We start from the raw sequence: 25,313 nt of genomic DNA, 5'->3' as shown, positions 1-25,313 counted from the left end.
TAAACTTAGGACATCTTCATGAGGACATTTAGCCATCGATGCACTCAAAACCTACTCGAATGCCTTGCTCCATATGAGGATGTTCTGACCATTTGACGGCGTCCTCAGGACGTTTGGTGTTGTCTGGGTACTTGGTCCAGCCGCTTATATGATGCAAACCCGTAATCGTCTGCACCGAGATCGGCAAACCGAAAGCCACCACCACCCTTTAGCGAAAACCCTGCGTATGCAGATATGCAGGTATGTTTTTCGATCGCTGCATACCTGCATCAAATAACAGCGCTGCGCAGTATCGCCAAGGGAAATGACATCACTTCATTAAAGGACTACAGACACCAAATTTTTGCTTTTAATTGTGTTTTCTCTTTTCAAACGCCGCGTAGATATCGGTTATATGGAGTATGGGTATTCGCCGACGACTCCTGAATAATTTGTAACTGAATTTTTTCTTGACGCTATTTCGGTTTCGTTTTAATCGATCGAACGATAGTTGTGAACAAATCGACAGAATTGGATCCTTGCTCAGAAAGAATTCATATTGCTAAACTTTAAGTTGAAACACTTGGTACCTGGATTGTTTTTTGATTTCTCAAAAGCCTTTGACCTAGTTAATCATTCTTTTTGCTTAGAAAATTGGATCATTATGGTATCAGAGGAAAAGCCTTGTTGCTATTTTTGTCATATCTGCTGTATAGGTCCTAGTTTGTAAGAATTAATTGCTGGTGAATGTTCACCGAGTAAACCCGTAGTTTCTGGGGTTCCTCAAGGGAGTATTTTTGGCCCCTTTCTCTTTGTTCTTTATATATAGTGGTGCTAAGCTCATAATTTACGCAGATGACCAATGTGTTTTTCTCAGGTACTTCAAGCATTTATCTAGCAAAGCGAGCGAATAAAACATTAACTGTTGGGCAGTATACGCAACTATTTGCAAATTAACATTAATAAAACTAAAGCAGGGATGTTTCACCCCCGCCATAAACACTTTGAGTTTCCCCTGACTGAACCAGACAATACCAGAACATAATTTGTATGGTCTTATAAAACGCTTGGCGTACACTTTGCAGGGGATATGTCGTGGAACGACCATATCATTTACTCAATAAGCTTTCTAGAACAGTTGGCATCATGCGTCGCTATTGTTTGAATTTTCCTATTTATAACTCTTTGTTCTCATCTATTAACTACGGATGTCTCGTATAGGCAACAACAACAAATGGAAATATTAATAAACTTACTGTCTTATAAACGGGTCATACGCATTGCATGTAAAGTTCCACATTTCTCCCATATAGCAAGTCTTTTCCAGACACACAACATTATACCAATAAAATCGATGTGTAACTATAGGTTAATTGTGCTATAAATATAAACTTGCAATAATGAAAAACGGTGACACCCTTATCAGACTCGCTGGATTAGAACAAAACAAAACAGTGTATGATGTCCGCAGAGCAGAGCCTTGATATGTCAAGAAATTCCGTACCAATTATGGCCAACAGATGATGCAGTATGTGTTACCCACGCTATTGAACGAACTGTACTGCCGTTGCAGTCTTGTTCTGCATGAAATGAAAGAACTTCGAATATTCACATTTTAGTTTCTTGCTGCTATTGCCGCTTTGCCAACTCGTGTCTTTTTCATTGTTTGATTCCCTCCTCTCCCGTAGTGTTCTTGAGTGTTCCTTTTGTATTAAGTGCATAACGCGCGATGGAAGTGCATTAGGTTTTTCAAAGTCCATCATAGTCGCGTGTTTTATTTCCTTTTTTTCTCATCTCTTTTCCCTCTACAGACGTACTTTTGTTACCGTCAATGCTGCTCTGTAAAAAGGAAGCCGGGATCCTAGAAGCTGCTTTTACAGCTTTTCCCTGGCTTTCCTCGCAACTTCTAGTAGCAAAAAATAAACTTTGAAACTCTGAAGTGTAGTGGAACTTTATGTGATGTGAGGCACAAACCAACGGCCATATAATTGCTGATACGTTGTTTGTTGTAATTATATCTATTGAAGCAGGCTGCTTTAAGTGCAGTAGTGAGTTAAAATTACCTACCAGCGTTTATCTTGTAGTTTTTCTGTGCTTCACGTAACCTAAGTTCAACTGCACGTCACAGCCATCGTTCGGTTGACGAAACCGAAACTGAAACAGCATGAAAAACTTTATTTAGTGGTCATAGGCGAATACCACGCGGTGATGCATGTATTGTAATGTCCATAGCACCATTTTAAAAAAGAAAAACCAACATGCAATAAACTTAGATGCCTATAGTTCTTTAACTCCTCTTTGCCTTGACATCTTGCCGCTACTGCAAAAAAAATCTTTACGGCGTCTCTAATGCTCGTTTCCATGACAACTGTAGCAGAAATGGCGGAGGCTGTTTGTGCGGTGGCATGGTTTCATAGCGTGCAGGATCCGTTTGTTCTCAACTTGCCTTAATTTGGCACGAAATCGCTACTCTTGAGGTAAGCAGTGGTACGTTACATGCTGTCTGAACTGTCTGAACCCTGAAATATAACTGCAGCATTGCACACGGACGATGAAAACGTGGTTAGGATTTTCCTGGCATCGATGTGCGAGAAACCCGCAGTTTAGAGTACAACAATTAGTACAGTTGAAGGTTTGGTCGCACCTCATCATGCATGTTCTGAATGAATTAGATCAAAATTGTGTTGTCTAATGTAGGTGATTATTACCATTTGAGAGACTGCTGTCACAATCGGTTCACTTTGGACTTATTCACTTACCTCATTTCTTTCATCAGTGGACTTCCAATTTGTATACCGTCCACTGTTTCCTTTAGTATGTGGCACTGACATTTGCAGATTTAAGTTGTTCATGTAGGATATTCGATTGCTGCTTGCCTTGGCACGTGTGTAATTGTGAGGTTCCTTACCACACCGACACGTGAAATTCTCCACCTTTCAGGCGATCCCTGGCGTCCAGGATGACGGGGAAGGCACTGACAGCGTGCGGAACACAGCTCACATGGCTGAGGTTCAAGAATATGCGTGGTTTCTGCACTCGTCCAACGAAAAAGTTGAGCGCTCGTGAAGCTCGCCAGGCCTTTGTCGACTATTTCGTCAGGGACCATGCTCATCAGTTTGTCCCGTCCAGTTCTGTTGTTCCATCAGTTGCTGATAGATCTGTTCTTTTTACTAGCGCGGGCATGAACCAGGTAAGCCTCTCCTCCATATTTTAGAGCTTCTCTTTTAGGTTTTTGTTGCTAAGCTACTGACTGTTCTTTGGTTTACAATGCAGTCTGCAGTACTGCTAATAGTCTGGTCAGCTATTGTAAAAGGTCACGTTTCATTTCAGGTAGATAGTTCTTTACAGGAAGGTAGCACCAAGAGTAGTGCACTTTGTTATCTTGAATTTTGATGCTTTTCAGTCATTGCTTTGCGCCTACAGCAAAACACCGCAATATGTTCAAGAATTTTCAATGGAAATTAAGAAGTAAAAGACTGAAGTTATTAAAGTGAAAAACCTGCCATTACTTGCACTACTTTCAAAGGTTTTCATGCATAATATACGTTTTTTTTTTTTTCAGAGCTCCCTTCCTAATTTATAAAAGCTTGTATGCCATAATAATAAATTGGCTTTGATAAATAATGATTTGGTTTAGTATTAGTACTGCAAAAGCATTGGCTTGTCAAGAAGATACCGGTGACACTGCATTAATTAGTTCTTTTTTAGATCAATGGCTGGTTAAAAGAAAGCACCTGAAGTCCGATAAAATTAAATAATATACAGCGGCAAATACCTCCTCAAAGGTGCCTCTAGCCAGTGGTGTTGACCGATTGTCATGACGTCATGCTTCATCATTTCATGGAGGCACCTGTCAAGCACCTGTGATTTCACGCTGGGGGATTAACTGTGATGTCATGAGAACCAGTTGATGCCATATGCTGGAGGCCTCCTTTGAGGCTCGTTCGCCGCTGCATTCTTGAGTTCTGACTATACTAACAGTGATGCAGCCATAATTTTTTTCACAGGGAAGATGCATTGAGTTTCATGTGAATTGAAACTGTGTTTTACATGCCACCATAGTTTATATGTCGAAAGGGAGGGAAAGGGAAGGGGGACTTCAGTCCACTTAGCTGCTTCCTTTCTACACCCGTTTATGTTAACTGTAGTTTAGTGTTTTTTGATTATGAAGTGTAACCTTAATATTTTTGTTTTTTATGGTAGAGTCGTGTACTGCTTGATTACTCACTGCAAATATTTATAGAGAGGACTGAAAATGAAATGCTAAAAATTTTTGAAAAAAATTGAACCAGTTGTCTTCAGTGTCCTCTACACATTGCCTGTTTCACACAAACCTGAGTAAGTACTTTTCTTTCTTTCTTTTTCCAGTTTAAGGGAGTTTTCCTGGGCACAGTAGAGCCTTCCAGCCAGTTTTATAACTTGCAACGAGCTGCAAACTACCAAAAGTGCATCAGAGTTGGTGGTAAACACAATGACTTGGATGATGTAGGCAAGGATCTGACGCATCACACCTTCTTTGAAATGTTGGGCAGCTGGTCTTTTGGAGACTATTTTAAGGCAATGCATCCTTTACGCAATTGTTTGCATGCTACCTTGATTACAAGTCTGTTTCTGTGACATAAACTCTAGCATTCATGTGTCAAACCAAATTGACCGATAGTGTACGTGCAAAATGCTCTTTGTACTTTTCCTTATGATCTGGCCCCTGCTGTCGAATACTGAGCTATTAATAGTGTATGTGTACATGTTTAATATAGTTGCATGTATGCATCCAATTTCAAATCTGAGAAATGGGCAGGTCATCATTGGTAAGTGATTGAAGGCAGTCGTACAAAGTTTTATGGTCTTTTTCCTTTTGTTCATGGGTGCACAGACTGCTTTGATTCAGACTTGTTTATTTTGTAGCTTTATTTAGCAATGCTCATTCGCAGCCACAATTCCTTGGCAAGTTATTGAACCACTGTAGCTAATTTTCTTGCAAGTTGCATGCATGAGATGTGTGCCTCTGGCTGCCTTAAAAAAATATTTTCTGTAACTTGCATGTCAGCTTTATGGTTTATCTTCTGTATACTCTCTGAAATTCATTTTTCAGGGTCAACTACAGTGTACTCACATTTAACCTGTTATAAATTGGCATGACTCCAGTTAATTTTGAAATTTGTGGGATGGATCAATCGATGTTAGTGATCAAAGATCGATGGTGTTGATCCTGATGGTTCGGTGATCAGACCACACATTGCAGAATCAACAACAGCCTTATGCCCCCCTGTGCAACAACCTGCAGTCTTAACTGCTCCCCACAGTTAGTTGAAATTCGTGATGGTGGAGCGATTGATGTTGGTGGTCGAAGGTCAGTGGTGTTGATCTTGATGTTTTTTGATGGTTTGGTGATCTGGAAACATGTTGCGGAATAGACTAGACGACTTCTTCGGAAAATGTACTTTATTACACGGGCACTCACCAACGATCTGCTCCTGGTCCGATCTACCCTCTGATCTCTCGCTGGAATGTCGCCTCCTCTTCACCTCTAAGCTGCAGAAGCCTCTCACCAGGATGTCGCGTCTGACCTCTCCAATGGGCGCACAGGCGTTGCAACGATCAGCCATAGCTGCAGGGCCTCTCCCTAAGATGTCATCCTCATCTTGTGCCTTATAGTGCCGACGTCCATGTCCACTCTGCAGAAAGGCGCTGGGATCATCCTGTCAGCTGCACCGTTAATTTTGCAATTTGTGGGATGGGTGAATCGATGTAGGTGATGGAAGATTGATTGTGTTGATCTTGAATGTTTCCTGATGGTTCGGTGATCTGGCGACACGTTGCAGGATGGATGACAGCCCAGTGTCCCCCCCGACGCAACAACCCACGATCTTAACTACTCCTTTTAGTGTGCTAGGACTTATAGAGGCGATTTCCCCGCATATAGCCGTTGTGTGTTTGTCTGAAGCCAGTTTTGAGGCAGGCTGCTCACCTGCCCACCAGGTGATTGGACTACTCACCCAAGCATATATATATATATATATATATGTATATATACTGATACTTTTGGGGATAAAAATATGGCTTTTGCGTCATAGTGTTACCAGTGTTGGCGGACACCAGAAAGCCAGTGGATTGTCTCAAGTAGTGAGCTGGTTAACTAATTTCTGATAGCTAACTTTTTTAACTATTACATATAGGCAACTGGTTGCAATTACTGATTTGTAGCTGGTCGTTAGTAATAGCCATATCAGTTTTTAGAATTTTGAAAATGCGATTACCTTCTCTGGTGTGGCTCGACAAAATTTGGCAGCGTCGTGTGAAAATACATGCGCTTTCGAAAGCATGCAGGCAGAGCAGCCCCTCCATTACACGTAACTAGTCGAAAATGCCAAATTTTGTCGAGTCATAGCGCCAAGGGTAATCGCGTTTTCAAAATTCTAAAAACGGATATAGCTATTACTAACGGCAGGCTACAAATCTCTAATTGCAACTAGGTGCCTATCTCTACTAGTTAAAAAGTTAATGATTAAATATGAGCTAACCAGATTACTACTTAGACGATTCACCGGTTTTCTGGTGTCTGCCAACACTGGTAATACTATGCCTCAAAAGCCATATTTTTACCTCAAAAACCCTAGTTTTGAAAATTTTTGAAAGTGTTCACTGAAAAATCTGGTATATTTAACAGATAAGGGAAGGGAAAACAAGGGGCTCGTTTTGCATGCATATGAAGTGAGCCAACAGCCATCAAAACAAAGCATAGGGTAATGTTTCACTTTTGTTTTTAATTTGTGGTGTTCATCATTGGCAGAATGGTACTGCGATTAGTCTGTTGCTTGAAGAAATTAATTATAAAGCAGAAGAAAAAACTGCCATGCTGTGTCCGGTGCTCTACCAACTGAGCTACCGTGACGGCTGTCCGATCTTCTGATTTCTGAGTTATTTATGTTTGCGTGTAACCTAACCTTGAGAGTGTTTATCAGCACCGCCCTCGTCCATAGCGGCGGACGTAGTACATCCTGTATTACGGCGAGTGTGACATGTAACGTCATTGAACGGTGAGGGCGGAAGGTGCACGAGAACACCGGTGGCATGGTTGTTTTTTCTTCTGCTTTATAAGTAATTTCTTCAAGTCACAGACCAATCACAGTACTATTCTGCATTGATCAACAGCACAAATTAAAAAAAAGTGAGACATTCCCCTCCTAGGTTTCGGTGGCTGTTGGCTTCTTTCACACACACACACGCCGCACGCATGCACACGTGCGCGCACACTCACACCTACCCACTCAGTCACTCACTTTACTCATTCACTCACTCACTTACTCGCTCACTCTCATGCACTCACTCGCACTCTCTCGCTCGCTCACTCACGCACTCACTCACACTTGCTCACTTACTCACTTGCTCGCTCTCGCTCACTCTCTCACTAACACTCACTGACTCCACTCACTCACTCACTCTCCTACTAACTCTCACTCACTCACCTTTGCCAAGAGGGATAGGAAGGCTCCCAGGGGATAGCGCACCTAATTTGCATCTGGCCTAACTACGCAAAGCGATATCATTTTTTTTTTTCTGGCGCCCACCTTTCACAGGCCACAGGTTCGATCCTAGCCATTGCGGCCGTATTTCGATAAGGTGAAACACAACAATACCCGTGTGCTGTGCAATGTGAGTTCACTCCAGGTGGTCTAAATTAATCTGGAGTACTTCACTATGGCATGCCTCATAGCCCATGTGGCGCTCCAGGATGTTCAACCCTACAATTTGCAATTTTTTTCTAGAGTTCTTCATTTCAAACTCCAACCCATTACTCATCCAGCACTGTAACATTATTAGGCCTACTGTGCATTATCACATGTAAGCTTGCAGTCTGTCAGATATAAAGTTGCGGTCATTTCAATAACTAAAAAACAAAGAATAGGTGGTTCAGGTCTTGCTGCTGTTGGAGCTTTATAATATTTAAAAAAAATTTATTACCTTTAATTATTTCTGTGTGTTATTTGCTAAGCTGAATTTTGGCATTATTCCTGTCTTATTTGTGACATAATTTCTCAAATGCTGTAATTGCCTGTAATCTTTATTTTTCAGAAAGAAGCCTGTGCTATGGCTTGGGAAATGCTTACAAAAGTGTACCACCTTCCAAAAGAGAGGCTTTATGTGACATACTTTGCTGGAGACCCTGCCTTGGGCTTGCAGCCTGATGAAGAGAGTCGTCAGGTGTGGCTAGACCTTGGGTAAGCCGCTACTATTGAACTTAGCTCTTATCAAGCACTTCATGTATTTGTGCTCAAGAAGTGGCTGTGTAGAAGTAAATTTTCTTGCATAGTGGTTTGTGTGGCTGGAGTATTACAAATGGTATCCATCACATGCCGTCTTTAAAAGCCAGTTTCATGCAAGTAACCTTTTACTGGCGTAAAACCTTGTGCCTCTGTATGGGAACCACAGCAATGGAGCTTTTACATTTAATGACATCTGTTAGAAAGAAAGCTTAACACTGTTTGCAAGGCTCACTTTGGAGAAGGAACTTTATTGTCTTTGCCTCTTTATAATTGTTTTCACTTTTATTATAGTTTAAGTAGAGCTGGAAAATTTATCTGATGAAAATCATCTGCAAGTAAAGACACTAAATTTCTTGTCAAATTCTTGGAATGCCTTCAAAGGGTCCCTTACCAGGTGTGGACATTTCAAATAAAAGAAGCCTAGTGTATTGATAAGGGCTTTATGATGATCTCTGCAAAATATTGAAGCGATATACGCCCTGAAATGTGATGAAAATTAAAATCAGAGCCTGTTTGCACTCTCTTTCGACAAAGCCAGTCTCATCCACTCAGCTTGCTGGCACATAAGGTTTTGCTGCGATGACACAGCAGCATTGCATTTTATTGGTCCTTCGCTTCAATTCATGGATGAATGGTGGATGACATTTTGTCGTCTGCTAGTTGCTGTTGCTCTTTTTTGTGCCATTTGTTTTGATACAAAAAATGAAACATATTCCAGTTTCTTGCCCTGGTTCATTTTTGTTTCTGTGTGGTACGGATACTCTTCTGTTCGTTTATTGTTCACATCGTTCATCTCGTTCATTTCCTATTCTTTTGTGTGCACGGGTGCGCTGTCTCGGCAGAAAACTGTTTGCACTTTTGCGTGCCCCTGCCCTCCAGTGCTGACGATCATGTTTCATGCATATTGCAATTCATCATGAAGTAGTGCTGTAAATACACTGGGGAACAAAAGCCAAAAAAAAAAAAAAAAAAACCTTAGCTGGCGGGGCTGTGACGTAGATGTCTGATGTACCCCACGTCTTGTTGCCTCCATCAGGGCAACAAGCCTGATGGAGAAAAGAAACTGACTCATAGAGGACATAGCAAAGAGAGACCTCTCGAGTTAATGACTTTTTAAAAAAAATTCCGCAGCTGTGTGTTCTAGAGACGATGCCTGAAAACTGCCGGGGTATTGCAAATTTTCAACCAGAGGGTGGTCAGAGGCCCTTCAAATTAATTGCATGCTTGTGTGTTGTGGTAGGCAAAGATGTGGAAGATTTTTTCTTTTTTGCAAAATTCATGGCTTTTCCTTGATGTTTTATTTTGCTCAGTCACATATAACATTGCTAATCCTTGTCTTATTTCTGGCGATGTCAAAATACTCTTTTTCTGAAAATTTACGGGGCCGCTTAAGACACTTTAAGAGGGAAATACGATAGTGGTGTTCTGGATCCATTGTGCACGGGTGGAAGTTGATGAAGATGACAATCCAAAGTGCAGTGTGAGAGACTGGCATTTAAACACGCAGTATGTTTGCTGCGGTGATGGCGTTGTGTTAAGGGAACACTGAGGAGAGCACTATTAATATTTTTTTCTCTGATTCAAACTTGGGATTCTCCTATGACGACACAGGACTAAGTGACGTGAAACATGACGTGCGCATGACGTACCGCAGACTCCGTGATTTCTGGCGGCCAGCAGTGCGGCCTAGCAGCAGCCGAAAAGAAAGCTACCGCCGGCCGCACGTTGAAGGCATCTATCGGCTATTGCGGTCGTCGCTACAGTCGCTTCGATTATGTTTGCACTGGCGTTTTTCCAGCGTTACGATGGGTCTCGTTCTCGAAGTCGTCAACGAAGTTCTCGCAAATAGACACCTTTAGCATACCGTGTACCTTGTTACCGCTAGCGGAATACCGGGAGCCCGCCTACCACCGGAAAACAGGCGCTGATTGGTCCCGATGCTTCAGGAGCGCGCGTAACTGCCGGGCACGTGGCACTATCTGGCGACGTCAAGGACATTTGCGCATGCATTGGCTGCGCCTCAGGGATTTGTGCTTCTCGGGTCCTAGAGTTGCTAGAACCATTGGTTCTAGCAACACTGCTTTGTCCTATGACGTCACCACGCTTGTACTTGCAAGTTTGGCCTGTGGCGGCGATACCTGTATTTTGGTTCTTGCTCTTTTCTACGTTACAAGAGCTTTGTTGTCAGTATGAGTGGCGTTTTTGTAATCAGGAGCTGGTATTCTGTCGATACAAGCCAACTTCAATTTCTCCTCAGTGTCCCTTTAATGCAGTGGTCAGCGAAGCTGATCCATTTGTGCCGTCGTGGGTTCGAACCCCCCCCCCCCTTGCCCTGCTACACTTGCCCTCTTCGGTAGCAATGTCGTACTGCCGCAGCCTCCCAGCTCCTCTGGTGGTGATAGATTTTGAAATTTGGTGCCATTTGTGTGATTGATTCCTTGATGTCACATGATCTTGATGTCACAGCTCTCTCGACCAGTCACAGAATTTCGTGACAGAGAACGCAAGGTTTCTGCCTTGACAACAGCTTAAATGCTATAGCACTAAAAAGCATTCTTTTTTTATTTGGCATCCTGCATGGACTGGCCTGAAATTGCAAGAACAAGCAAGGGCGAGAATTTTGAATGAAGTGTTGGGATCCATTGTTTTTATCAGCTCCCTTGCATTATGTATTTATTTCAACTTGCAGTGTACCACAGACACATGTTCTTCCTTTTGGGATGAAAGAAAACTTTTGGGAGATGGGCGATGTTGGACCATGTGGCCCCTGCACTGAAATTCACATAGACTTAGCTGAGTCAAACTCTGCCTCTTCAGCTGCTGTGCATCGAGTGAATGCTGGACGTAGTGACATGGTGGAGTTGTGGAATCTTGTGTTTATTGAATTTGACAGGTGAGCATTTTCCTGGGAGCCATGGGCTCTATTTTTTTTATTCACTTATTTATTTACAAGTACCACTGCATTTGCCTGCGGGGAGGCTGTGTAACACAGGAAAAAGTCTGTACACACATGTAAGCAGGGCTACATGTAAATTGACAAAACACTAAAAGTTAGGTGCATAAAGAGCTGAACAATATGAAGTGTATTGACATGAACAGCAAAAAATCTAAATTATCAGAAAAAGCAAGAAAGTAACACGTGTATCAAATGAAAGCTGTATTCAACAAAAGGTAATCGAACTCTGAATATCTAAACATTCAGTGAGCGTAAAATGAAAAGGCAAATAAAATAGAGTACTTCTTGGCTAACATAATATACAGTCGAATCTTGATAATTCAGATTTGAAGAGGACCAATAATTTGCTTTAGTTGTATAGTGCATTTTCTACTAAACTAGTACATGGTTGCATTTTGTAAGATTTAAACTCTTTTCCATTTCTGGCACCAGCTTAGTATGCATGAAACATTACTACACTTGTAGGGCTTCCATGGTATTGACGTTTAGGAAAATCATGCAGTCTTCAGTGTACAGTCTGATTTTCGGTGTGTGCCTAATGCCATATTATTAATGTAAGCTAAAAGCAGGAAAGTCACATGGGTATTTCGAAGGCCCTCAAACTGATAGTCTGCGACTCAAAGGCCATTGAGCGCTACTACATGGGCAGTTTCAATCGCTATTGAGTCAACGGAGCAGCTGGAAACTCTTATCGAGAGCGGTGCCAACACACACTCTCGTGCATGATGCGTTCGCATTACAAAACGTCAGCAAACATTATTCTCCTAAACTTTATTGCAAGCAGTAGAATATTAGTTTGTACAATAATTTAAAAATTGTATTGGTCTGGTTCAAAGTGCGTTAATTTTATACTCTCCATCGCAGAAAATGGAAACACTAGTAGTATCAATGTTGTCAGAGCTTTACAAAACTGTGACAGCAAATGGTGCAAAAGATAGTGTCTTTCGAGACAATGCAACTGGCCTTTAATAAAAACTGAAAACCTCTTATGACTCCAAAAAAGTTTATTTGCATTTATAAAAATATTTTTGTTATCTGCATAGAATCGAACGTAGTGATTGTGGCACCGTACAAGCTTGGCGTAAAACACGAGAACCATTTCAATGGTTATTGAGATTTTCCACATAGCAGCAACACAACTCCTTCGAGTTCGATAGCGATTGAGAATCTCGAAGACTTGTGACTCGAGGGCCATTGAAACTGGCTGTGTGACGGGTATAAACTGAACCCCTTTGGAACTCCTGAAGTGACAGGAACAGGCTGAGTTTTCAAGCTATTTAATGCAATTTTTTGAAAGTGATGGAATGGGTAACTTGCGTTCATTTGAGAATGTTATCTGGCAGATGAGTGGATGAAGGTCGGGAAAACAGAGAGGAGTACAGTACTGTGTTGGAAGCTTTTTGGGAGTCAGACATCGTGTCATCAATCTGGGTACTGGAATCGAGTGAGGAGAAGGCAGCATATGCATGCTTGGATAGTTTAGCATTGCAGGAGTAATCAGTTCTGAAGCCATGCTGGTAACTGACCGGATGTTGTTAATTGCAGATGGTGAAACGTGTTTGAGTAAGGAGTGTTTTGAAGTGTTTTGCACAAAATGCTGGTAAGGGAAATGGGTCGGTAATTGTAAACCTTTTCAGGGGGCCGCTATTATATGCACAGGGACAGTGTTTGCCGTTTTCCACTCTTAAGGGGATCGCCCGGTGACAGTGGCATGTCTAAAAACAACAAGATGATAAGCTATAGCAGTTTTGTATCGTCCTAGGCCTGCAGAGCACAGGACACAAAGCACATGGTGTCCGTTAAGCAAGCAGCTCCATTTTCCTTCTTCTTTGCATGTGTGCGTGCATCAGGCTACTTGTTCTACTTCTTTATAACAAGCAGCTGTGCATACCTTTAGAACAAATGTAAGAATGAGATCAGGGTTAGCAATGTTAAATTTGAGGTTTTTCTTCATTAGGAGAGCTCTGCTTCACTGTGAATTCAGAGTATTCTGAATATAAAAAGAGTATTTTGATTTTTTTTTTTAGGGATGCTAATGCCCATTTACATGCTCTGCCAAAGAAGCACGTGGACACAGGAATGGGACTTGAGCGCCTTGCTGCAGTTCTTCAGAATGTGAAGTCAAACTATGACACAGACTTGTTTTTACCTCTTATTGAAGCGTTGCAGAAGGTAGTGGCTGAAGATTTTTTCTTTTTTTTCCTGATGTGAAATCTTGATGGCAAAGCTCTTTTTTGTTATCAAATAATAATTGGAACTTAGTAGAGCAGAACGTTGGGCCAGTTGGTGTAGCAACATATTCAAGAAAACTTTGTGCAGAAGAACACAAGACTGAGGGAGAAACACGTACACACACACGAGCGCAAACACCACATGAGTTTTAAAAAGCCACTGCGCCAGCTACTTATATGCATTCACGGATGGCCAAGAAAAGTTCCTCGTGCGGCACCGAATAAAACAACTCCTCAATGTCCACCGAAAATCCGTAGTTAGGTCTGCCAGCGTCCTTTCGAAGTGCTTCTACCAGAGTACCGGAACTGTCAATCTTGAAAGGGTCATCAATCACAAGCTTGACAGTTCCGGTACTCTGGTAGAAGCACTTCGACAGGACGCTGGCAGACCTAACTACGGATTTTCGGTGGACATTGAGGAGTTGTTTTATTCGGTGCCGCACGAGGAACTTTTCTTGGCCATCCGTGAATGCATAGAAGTAGCTGGCGCAGTGGTTTTTCAAAACTCATGTGGCGTTTGCGCTCGTGTGTGTGTACGTGTTTCTCCCTCCGTCTTGTGTTCTTCTGCACAAAGTTTTCTTGAATAATTGGAAATGTGAAGTGTTTTCAACTTTCTTTTGTGTCAAGTCATGAAGCTGCAGTATTATTGCCTTTTTTCATATGCTTTTTTCATATGCTTTTTATATATGCTTTGCTTTTTTATGCATGCTTTCTTTAAGGGTAATAAACTGGATTCCAAGGGAAGGGAAGCGTAGCAGGGGGCATTAGAAAGTTAGGTGGGCGGACGAGATTAAGACGTTTGTGGGGATCAGATGGCCGCTGGCGAAGGACAGGGTTAATTGGAGAGAAATGGGAGAGGCCGTTGCCCTGCAGTGGGTGTAGTCGGGCTGATGGTGATGAGGGCAGTTGTTTGATATGTTGTGTCACAGTATGTGGCTGCGTGGTTACCTTATTGCTTGCCTTTCACTGAAATAGTGGATTCACACATGCTTTGTCATTTAAGCTGTGCCATTTTATAAATGCATTCAGTGAATTGAAATCAAGTACTTGTGTTAATATGAATGTTTTCTTGCTGTTTGTTTTGAGAAAGTTCAATCAGAATAAGGAGAAATTACTGCTGAGATTGCTGCACAGAATATCACTGTAATGTAGTAGCATTAATAGGTTCATCGTGGGACTTTTGTTGTTTTCATTGTATGACCTTATGCAAAAAGAATGCAGTTATTTTACCTCTGTGTATTTTATGTGGCATGTTTGCCTCTATTTGTCATCACATGGGATTGATCTCAAGGAGAAACATTGAAATACTGTACTTAGGTGCTGTCATTTTTTTTTGTGTGTGTGTGCTGAGATTTCTTTCTCCTGTTTGCATCTGTAGTGCACTGAAAGGCACAGGCCTAACATGTGCCTATGGCACACCATCTACACATGCAACACTTCTGATGCTCAGCCAGTTGTATGAAAACATGCCATTTTTTTTAATTTTTTTTTCTACCAATGTTCTGATGAATGCACTTCCTCCTACTGCTCTCATGTCAGCTGTTCTGCTTGTGCTGAAGAGCAAGGTTCCGGGCTAGTTGGTAATGCATTTAAAGGAAGAAACAGCGCGACGAAACACGGACAAACGTAGAAATGACAGCGCTCGTGTGTGTGTCATTTCTATGTTTGTCCGTGTTTCGTCGCACTGTTTCTTCCTTTAACTGCTTGTGCTATCTTTCTCTGTACTCCCTGTCATGTGTGCAAAATGAACTGGGCTTACAAAGAGTTTCACTTGCTAGAAGTACAGCCTTTGTCAAAAGTTTGGAGCCCAGGGCGTTTGCTTCTGAAGCACACGGTCTGGTTCGTAATGCATCTCCTGCGCTCCAAATTTGCTGAAGGTAAGAAGATTTCTGGTCCTGCATCCTCCAATGGGTAGCACTACCACGAATGTTACAGGATTCCCACTGCGAGGCTTAGAAGCAAACACACTGGGCTCTAAACTTTTGACAAAGACTGTACATTCTAGTACTGCTAAACGGCATAACTTAAGTGCACTCTCCGAAGTGTGCGCTCAGGTTGGAGTGCGTTCATAGAACACACTTTGAGGGCCAAGTATGTAGCCTTGATGGCAGTGATTCTTTAGCCTTAAATGTGACATATAACAAATTGCGCATACAAGTTGATTTAGCCAGCCGCCATTTTTGTATCTACGAGCACACTCTGCTTTCCCGTTTCGCAGTGTGTCGTGAAAAGTGCACTCAAGGGGCTGAAGCGCAGTCCTTATAAATGCACTTTATTTTGCGCGCTTGACAGGAGTACTATTACATCCTCTACTCCTATGCACTCTTTCTCTCTGGGTAGGAGTAGAGTGTACCTTGACAGCAAAAGTGCTCTGAGTTCCCGGACATCCTATAACATTTTAAAAATGCTTTTTTTGTTATGGCAGGTGCTGTGATTTCTTGTCTCTTAGGGCCCGCACATTTTTTGTCTTTTTACTATACTCACATCTGTGAAGCAACTGCAGACATTTGTAGTAAAATTTTTACAAATTGTGAAGTTGAGGTAGTTAGTTCATTGTTATATAAAATATTCGCACTAGTGAATGGAGCACAAGAAGAAAGATGAACACATGAGCAGTCATACAAACGATCTTTTTGCATTGCATTTATTTGCACGGATATTTCGTAAGAATTTCGACTCCCTTTTATGACTTCAGAAGCTGAATTAAGGAACTTAGTTTTCGAATGTGTGTAGCATGTCAGCTTGATAGTTAAAAAAATGCAGGAGTGAAGAGTACAAGTAGTCCCCTATTTTTTTATAAGGCTTGTGGCCAATTCAGGCGAAATCAATACCTTGTGGGAAGAAGGATTTAGGTTGAAAGGCTGGTTTGATAAAATGTGTGATTCAGTGCTGGTTATTTGCAGAAAGCGAGAGTGAATCCCTACTGTGGTCTTGTGGGCAGCAACTGTTCTGTAGACATTGCCTACCGCACTGCTGTCGATCATGCCCGCATGTTCACAATGGCCATATCCGATGGTGTTCTTCCAGAGCATGCAGATGCCGGGTGAGCCATTTTAATTGCCAGTTGATTTTGCCTGTTAGCTGCACATTTTTTCTGCATGCCAGTTAATTTGCAAACCGGATTTTTCAAGGGAGAAACGAATGAAGATAAGCTGAAAAGCAAATTTGTTGTGAAGATTTTAATTGTGTTAAGCATCTTAAATTCAGTTCCCTGTCAGTGGGATTTACAATGCTTTTTGGAAGTTGCCAGGCCATTTTACATCTGAAAACAGTCGTCAAGCAGTGCAGTGTTTCTTTTGCAGCACTCCTGTCTTGCTGGATGCCTCAGACAATGGTGACTATTTTTTTTACTGTTTAAAGGTGCACTGAAGAGGAATCTGAACTCGTCTTTTTGCTGCGGGAACTCAATCTACACGTTCCGAGCATTCTTAGAAACTTCGATTTATTGCCCTGTGTGGCTGATTTCCGCAATTAAATCAAATTAACGCCTGGCTCCCGCCTTTTTTTTTTTAATTCTGCCTCGTACGGTGGGCGGAGTCGACCAACGCGGGGAGTGCCTTTCACCCAGTCCCGTGGCGGCTTGCCGCTCTGCCATCGGCGGAGTAATACGTAGTAGTCCGTATAAGCAAATAGTCCGCGCGTATTTTTATTTCTGCGGGCTTATTTTGCGGTTATATTATCTGCAAATGAAACTATTTATTCACGGAAACCTAAAAAACAAAATGAAGCGAAAGCAAAGCCTCCACGGAGCTAGCTGAAAGGCACTCCCCGCGTTGGTCGACTCCGCCCACCGTACGAGGCAGAATTAAAAAAAAAAGGCGGGAGCCGGGCGTTAATTCGATTTAATTAGGGAAATCGGCCACACAGGGCAATAAGTCACAGTTTCTAAGAATGCTAGGAACGTGTAGATCGAGTTCCCGCGGCAAAAAGACGAGTTCAGATTCCTCTTCAGTGCACCTTTAAGGTTTTTAGAGTGCCGAAACCTCATCAGGAATGCACTGTACGGCTCAGTGGCCAGGGCTGCTCTGGTCACATGGAAAGTGACTTGAGAACTTTTGCCGTGTACTTCGGACATTCCGTTGTAAAATGGTAGTGGCTGCTGTGGTTTAGTGGTGCAGCAGTGACGGCCATAATATGTGTGCCATTATGCATAGTTTGCTGTATTTTTTCACTGCTTTTTGTGAAAGCATGTATTACTGCACTGTGCCCTTCTCTCTCCCCTTAGGAACAAACTGAGGAGGATTATTCGCAAAGCATCTCATGCAGTTATTTGGCACCTGAAGTGTGACAGAGGAACTTTGGCACTTTTAGTTGACGAGGTTAACTTTCTTCTGGGGGACATTTACCCAGGAATAAATGTGAACCTGGTAAGTATATTTAGAAAATACCTTTTGACGTTGTTCGGCTACAAAATTTACCTGTAGTGTTTCAACTGCAGTTTACTTTACATAGTCAAGTCTTTCATAGCTGTTGTTTAAAAGCAACTCCTAGCTCTTCTCTTCCTAGCTCATCTTTCATGAGAGTATTGGCATAGTGTACTTGATTAGCGGTAGTGGGGCAAGGGAAGGCCCTCATCAGCAGAGCGCGTGAGGCAGAAATTGCCGAATTCTTGTGCCACCGCATGGCAGTACTGCTGCGCCTCTCACTTGGCGCACCTGTTCACTTCCTGAATGCACTGCAATGGTTGCTGATTTGTCTGCGCGGAGTGTGCGCTATGCTTTCAAGTTGAGCCAACCTCGTCAAAACATGAATCTCGTCACCTGCAGATGTACGACTGAGCAGAGATGAGATGATGCTTCAAATCTGCTCCTCCTCCGTGATGAAGGGACACCAAGCATATACAAAGGGGACTTTGGTGGCGCAAACCAGATGAGAATTATGAATCGATTTATGCTGCTTGCGAGCTGCGTGCCAAAGGTGTATATATACTGTCAAGAATCCTGCACCCTACTGTGGACAAGAAACAGCGTAGCAGGCGTCTTTTCCTTTAATCAGACATATTAGTCTTATCAAAGGACATATTAGCAACAATTCTGCTAAACATACCTCTGCACCTTCCGAGTTAGAACAACTTTGCTACCAGTGGAATATCACAAAGCCTTCCATAATTAAAATACATGTAGAAACATTAGAGAGGAGCAAGCGTCAAGTGAATTACGGGGTTCTCTGTTCCTACTCTGATAAAAGAATCATAATAAAACTAGGAGCAGCTATTGGTCTCGCAGTATGCATATCGCAAATGTACAATGCCACTGCTTCCTAGAAATGTCATTATTTTATTTATGCTGCAAGATGAGAATTTTGTTGGCATTTTCTGCTGGTATAACATCTTCATTTTCTGCTAATAGTTAAAGTGTAACATTGTCAGGATCGTATGATGAACACATGAAAAATATGAGCAAAAATACTCCATTGCTAAGTTTTCAGGGAGTTTCCGTTTGAGCAGCTGATGAGGGTATATACCCTGTATTAATAAGCATTTTCGATTTTTTTTACTCAATGTGTGGTTGGCTACATGCCGAGCTCAAACCAGTAATACAGTTGAACCTCATTATAATGAAGTTGAAGGACTTCGGCAATTACTTCGTTATAGACCTTATGCGAAATGCGCTGCCATCTAGCGGTCGCCGCGCGCGATCCGCCATGTTGGAGGATAGCCGCCGCATTCACTAGCACACACCGGTACACGCTCGTCGCGCGCGCTTGAGTTTCACCGTCCTCAATATGCCCACATTCTGTTCAGTGTTTTGCTGTACGGGTCACAAAGACGCCCAGGGAAAAAAAGCGCTTGATTTGAGCGCATTTCTATTTTTGGACAGCGATCCCCGACATCCGCAGCACAAATGTTGCAGAACCGTCGCTACATGTCGAGGCATCGCACAACGCATTTCGTTATCTCCATGCAGCTAATGAAATAAGAAATTGTAGGCACGAAGAAAATATCACACAAAAGCTGTTTTTCTCCTGCGATTTTCCATGAAGTGCTGCGATTATCGGCCTCGCAAGAGAGTAATCGTGATCAGCTGTTCAGTGGTACGGGTCGCGCTTTGTGTGAACCGTCGCTCCTAGCGTTATCCGCCGCAGCGATTACATGTGTTAGTTTTAGTGCGAATATTTGTTTTGACGGAAGCACTAGCAAGGATTCACTTCATTTATCATACAGCACACCACTCCGAGGCTCTTCGCAAGGCTGCTCACCACTGGTACGAACTGCCCGCTCGCCGCACGAAGCAACTTTAAGCACTAGGGCAAACAAACAAATGCTGCATGAAGTTTTCAAGGAAAATGAAAGGCGTTGCATGTTGAGAGAAAACTTTTTTCGACACTACCAGCATGAGCGTGAGGTTCACTATCGTTTGCTTTCGGCGCCGACGCACCGCACAGAAAACGCTACCACAACAACAGCAATTCAAGTGGCACGCCCATTCGCAAAAAGTATCGAACCAAATAAAAACTGACTCAAACTAGACCGAAATGCGCACATTTTTAGCCGTAAACGAAAACTGTAATTGCCTTGTACATTTCTTGGTCTTCGGCGTTGGCAGACTGACGTAGGACTCTGTGAAAAACGTTCGGAAAGTGTTTTGGGCGCGTAATAAGTGTTTGCGAAGTCACTTGGAAACTTGGGTAGCAGAGACAGGTCGACTGACCATTCAGTCATGTTTACAGGCTCAAGTGAAAGGAAATAAGATTTTCGAGCCAGCACAGCAGTAAGGAAGCTATCGCCGGGCGCGTCTAAATCCAGAGCACAGAGGCGAAACGAGCTTCAGTCATCCTCCAACATGGCCGATTTCCACTGCTTCTTCTTTTCTCCGATAGATGGCAGCAATTTTGCATAAGGTCTATAGCCTTAGCTTCGCTATAGCCCATGTTGACAGAGCTTCCAAGGGGAATCGTCATTCCTTCGGTATATTCATTATTTCATTATGAACCGTTTCGTTACAGCAAGGTTCGACTGTAATAGAGTGTAGTGCTTAGCTCGTCTGTAATCTGGTACTTGTGTAACACATTTTATTTGAAGGCTGGAAGAAATGAAGACTCTTGTAGATGTCACAAAGTTTATGTATGTCTCCGGATATGCGCAGGCTCAATACACTAAAAATATGAAATATGAGCACATAACCATTTCAGTTGCAATGGCAGCAGCACACATTTTAGGCGAGGCTCACGTGAAGCAATGATGCACGTATTTCTCCCCATACCTGTGTTTTTTTTATTGATGCAGCGCTTATGGTACAAAGTTATGCATAGTGCTTAGCGCCGTCTAATTTGTTTGAGTGCTGAGCAGCTTCCACAGCGTGGGTTTTCCTTTCCTATTATAATTGTGAAGAAAAACAATTAGCACTGAGAAAAATACCGTACTGAAGAACAGCAGCCACCAAATATTTCAGTGCATCAAATCTGCATCTGCTATGTCACATCCCTCATAATGAATTTATTCATTCAAGTACTGTTGGGTATACTATTGGGATGGAACTGATCAGCCTAATTCTGGATTTCTATGTACTTACACACCTGGACCTAGTTGGTCGTCAAAAGGCAGAATAGCACAGGTAGCGCAACGTGAGAGACAGCAAAGCTTGCAAATGGGAGCCAGAGTATGTGAAGTACGTGGTGATCAGCTTCACCTAATGCACCTGCTTGCTAACATGTATTCATCACTGTCATCAAAATCATTGTTTTTTTTTTCCAACACATTAAGGTTTTCCATGTGCTCTTGTCATGGTACCCATGTTAGCTGCAGCGAATTAGTGAACCTGTTTGCACGCCTGCCGCACCATTCGATATCTTGTTGCTCCAGTGGTGTTCAGAATTAGTAGTAGCATATCATGCAGTACCTGTACACATCTGTCATACATGGTTTGCATGTTTTTGCCAAAATGATGTCGTCTATCAAATTATTTATCATATTTTGTAAAGCATATACTTCTGTATATGTGTAAATAACATAATGTGCACTGTTTGTTTTTTACAGGTGAAGAGTGTTGTGAATTCTGAAGAAGACAAGTACCTATGGCAGATGAGTAAAGCAGAGGCTGCACTGAATGAAGCGAAGCCAGCTACTGTTGTGTCTGGTACCTTGATGCTTTCTTTTATTAATGCGATAGCAATTAGTTTGTTGTCATGTAGTTTCCGGTTTCTCCGCAGTGAAATTCCCTGACTGGTCAATTGGGGTCAGTGACCTTGTGACATCAGCACAACCTGCCCACTCGACTGTGAGCAAACTGCCCACCGTTGGCAAATTTAATGTAGTTGCCACCTGCCCGCCGTGGCGCTGCGCATGAACCTTATGGGAACTGAGAAAGAGCAACCTGGGTCTCACAAGCCCCACCTGTGTCGGTCACTTGCCGGGGCAGTGGCATGTTGCTTAACTGCTGCACCACTGCGCCACTAGTTGTATGAGGACTTCCCGCAATCTATGAGTGCGAGTGAGAAGGTCGTGACATCACCAATACCATGTGTCCACCGGTGGGCCCATCCAAGGGCACTGCCAAATTTGAAATTCTGTGGTGGTCCAAAATTTGGAAGTTGGCCCACCGCCAAAAATTCGGAAGGACTGCCAAAATTTTGGAAGCAGGCCTACCCCAGAAAATGATTAACCTGGATTAGTAGGGATTATTGGAAGCATTGAGGTGGATAGTGGGTCGGATTGTGATAATCTAATGGAAAGTACTGGAACGTTCTAGAAGGTGACCCATGAATACCATGTAAGGGCAGTGGAATAGGTCACAACTGGAGTTTTGGTGGGAAAATCACAAGAACAACATCAGACACTAGTAGACACCAAAGCAGGCAGCCTAAATGCTATTTCATTTTCCTCTTTAAGGATGTGGTTAAGAAGTCCTCCAAGTTGTTCATTATTGCTCTATTCATGTTGTCTCTACTGAGGTTACGTAGAAATTGGAGATGTTCATGTTGCTTATTTTTTTATTCTTTGTGTGTTTCTTGTTTCTTTCAGGACACACTGCTTGGGAAATGTATTCTCAGTATGGCATTCAGAGGGACCTGATTGCAGATCTGGCTGCAGAAAGAGGCCTGTCTGTTGACTGGGAGTTGTTCTCTCAGCTGTTTAAGGAATTTCAGGTTGGTATATAACCTTTGCCTGTCATAATAGCAATGTTTTTGCTGTGCCTAATGAAACCTAAAAAAGTTTTCTTGTACTTTTTTTTATATGTACTGAAGCCATGGTTGTACCATATACTCATCACAATTGGTGAGATTACCATTAGGCTACAAGTGGAACAAACCATGGGGCTTATTATGGCATTGTGATTTGTCACAAACAAGTAATTGAAATGAGATGTAATATATCTGTGCAATGCAAGATTTATTGTTTGTGTGAGATTACATAATAAAAAATTAATATATATAATGAGCTTGTTTTGCATCACAGGCTGGCTTGGAATTTCGTTTTTGTTGCCACTTTATTACAGTGTGACATGACAGGCATGTAAAATTCTGTCTGCTCACAGAAAGCAGATTTGAATTCTTTGCTACAATTAATTGTTAAACAGATGCTTGCATAAGAGCTGATTTCTGAGACTTATGCTTATCTGTTTGTCCCAGGAAAAATCTGCTTCTGGCCAGGCAAAGCATGCAGAACATTTATTGCATACATTGCCTGGTCATGCTGAACACCTTCGAAAATTGGGGATTGTGCCAACTGACACTCAAGGCATTTACTCCTACGTATCACATGATGGTAACTATGGTAAGTGCTGTTATGTTTCGCTTTGTCATTCAGTGCAGTTGGGCTTCACTTTGATTGCGACACCCTTTCTGAGAGATGAAAAAAAGTGCATGATTTAATGAACAACTTCCCAAGACCTCGAGAGATAAGATTTAACGCACTTAGAGCCTCAGTATAACAGTTTGTTTCAGTTGGTTTTACATGCTTTATCCCTTTGAACTGAGTACTCAAGGGCTTGCATGGATGACATTTAATGACACACTGCAGTTCACTGAGGGACCTTCTGAAGCTTTGAAAAGTGTGTAAATGGGTGAAACCCGAATTTAGAACATTGCATTTTCTGACTAACACTGAAAGACACCTGCTGATTTCAGTTAACATGCTCACTATGGGTAACCCTGAAGTTGTTCTGGGCAGTCTGGTTATATTAACTCTTTCGCTACCGCGAAAAAATGACAGATTTTGAGTGAGATTTTGAGTGAGATTTTGAGTGAGATTTTGAGTGTTTTAAAATAATAGTTGTTTCTTCAAGAAGTGCCAAGTGCACTGCACATTGTAATGCATCAAACTGTTGCTTATTGGTTATACTTCTGAATGAAAAGAACAAAAACAAGACAAAAAATGCCAGAGTTGCATATGCAAAGGTTTTCAAAAATTTATTGGTAAAATATGCTGGTAATACAAAAGAAGAGCACCAGCAAAAAAAAAAAGTCGCTGCACTGAGCCAGACGTTGATTACAAAAAAATTGAAATATACAAAAGCTGTAAATGTTCTTAGCTACCATTCTCGTCATTTTCAGCTGCGTACATAATAGACTGCACTATTCGTGGCCTTTCAAGTTGGGGAATATGACTGCTGTGCCACTAGAGAAAGCATTCACGTGAGGACGGGAAATGGATATAGATCTGGAATGTGCTGCACACGACACGTGTTCTGAGTTCTGTTCTTGTTTTCTTATAGCAGAGCTTACAGTTCCTCTTTTTTGTCGTTTCTTTTTTGGGGGGGTTGATGTCGAATGGGTTCTATGGGTGAAAAAGGGGCATGGCCTTCCTTGACATCATCATAATCAAACATCTGTTGGTGCATTTGGTAAAATATCTTGACAATATGTTGCAAAGACCCTGAAGCACCAAATGAAACCATTCTCAATACAGTAGAACCCTGCTGTAGTAAACTCGGTTATGGTAAAAATCTCGGATATAGTAAAGTGAAGTTGCGGTCCCAGTTCACCTTCCTGTGCGATGTCAGTGCACGTTAAAGATCCCCAGGTGGTCGAAATTATTCCGGAGACCTCCACTATGGCACCTCTTTCTTTCACTCCCACCTTCCTCCCTTCCCATACGGCGCTGTTCAGGTGTCCACCAAGATATGCGAGACAGATACTGCGCTATTTCCTTTCCTCGTAAAAAATAAATAAATAAAAGATAAAAGAAAAAATAGACGACTTTACATTTTTTTTCGGTATAGTAAAGATATTTTTTCGAAGAAACGGCTATATAGTAAAGAGCGTCTGGCCGTGGCACCGTGGTGACATCGCGGCACGCGCGAAGTCTATGATCGCGAGGCAAATCGCGATTGCGATAAAACGGCGCTTTTTTGAGGTGGCTTCGCCATCAAGCTCAAGAGCCGCGAGGAGAAGCCAACTTTTTGAAAACCTTGAGGCCGTGAGGTAAGCGATGGCAAGAAGATCAGGCGCGGCGGCACTAGCTACTGCCTCTTAAATGAGGCTGAGGCCACGGAAGATGACGCCGTGATCATGCAAAGCTTTGGTTTTCACGTGGAATCACTCACTTTATTTTCATAGCCAGGTCGTGTTCGTGTAAATGCGGTACTTCCAGAAAACATATACGAAGCCAAAAACGTGATAGCACGTGATAACTTAAAATAAATAATTATCACCTAAGAGCAGGCTGTCACACATTTCTGAGTGTTTCTTTTATAAACCAGCACTTCGTGATTAGTAAGCAGCCAGAGAGCATAGTCAGAACCATGCCATTACCAGCAACTGATATAGTGAAGACCCCGATATAGTAGAGATTTTTACTTTTCTGAGCTACTTTACTATAGAGGGGTTCTACTGTATTTACGAATCAAACACACTACATAAAATACAGCATTAACAATAGACGGAACATGTGCGAGCACGTGCTGATGTCTGGGGCCTTTTGAGACTCACTCTCGTGATTGAAAT

The 25,313-nt window shown here is 42.2% G+C and overlaps 1 protein-coding gene across 3 annotated transcripts in view; it reads left to right on the top strand.

The window, feature by feature from the left end:
• Positions 1-2,352: 2,352 nt before the first annotated feature.
• LOC149350588 (alanine--tRNA ligase, cytoplasmic-like) overlaps positions 2,353-25,313 on the top strand; it is a 47,279-nt gene continuing 24,318 nt past the window's right edge. Inside the window, exons 1-11 of one of the 3 annotated variants that reach the window (XM_089579629.1) lie at positions 2,353-2,456; positions 2,920-3,169; positions 4,348-4,536; positions 8,053-8,198; positions 10,933-11,136; positions 13,227-13,371; positions 16,334-16,473; positions 17,656-17,797; positions 21,406-21,505; positions 22,390-22,514; positions 22,998-23,142. In XM_089579629.1, coding sequence (XP_089435755.1) covers positions 2,939-3,169; positions 4,348-4,536; positions 8,053-8,198; positions 10,933-11,136; positions 13,227-13,371; positions 16,334-16,473; positions 17,656-17,797; positions 21,406-21,505; positions 22,390-22,514; positions 22,998-23,142 — 1,567 coding nt within the window. In that variant the 5' untranslated portion in view covers positions 2,353-2,456; positions 2,920-2,938. Of the gene's footprint in view, positions 2,467-2,919; positions 3,170-4,347; positions 4,537-8,052; positions 8,199-10,932; positions 11,137-13,226; positions 13,372-16,333; positions 16,474-17,655; positions 17,798-21,405; positions 21,506-22,389; positions 22,515-22,997; positions 23,143-25,313 lie in introns of all 3 variants that reach the window. The other 2 variants (XM_089579631.1, XM_089579632.1) reach the window with 2 other exon arrangements.

Source organism: Amblyomma mixtum, chromosome 3, assembly GCF_055824585.1.
Source record: "Amblyomma mixtum isolate Tamu chromosome 3, ASM5582458v1, whole genome shotgun sequence".
Lineage (NCBI taxonomy): Eukaryota > Metazoa > Arthropoda > Arachnida > Ixodida > Ixodidae > Amblyomma > Amblyomma mixtum.
Note: the sequence above shows the minus strand (reverse complement) of the source record. Positions and strands in the feature narration are given on the sequence as shown.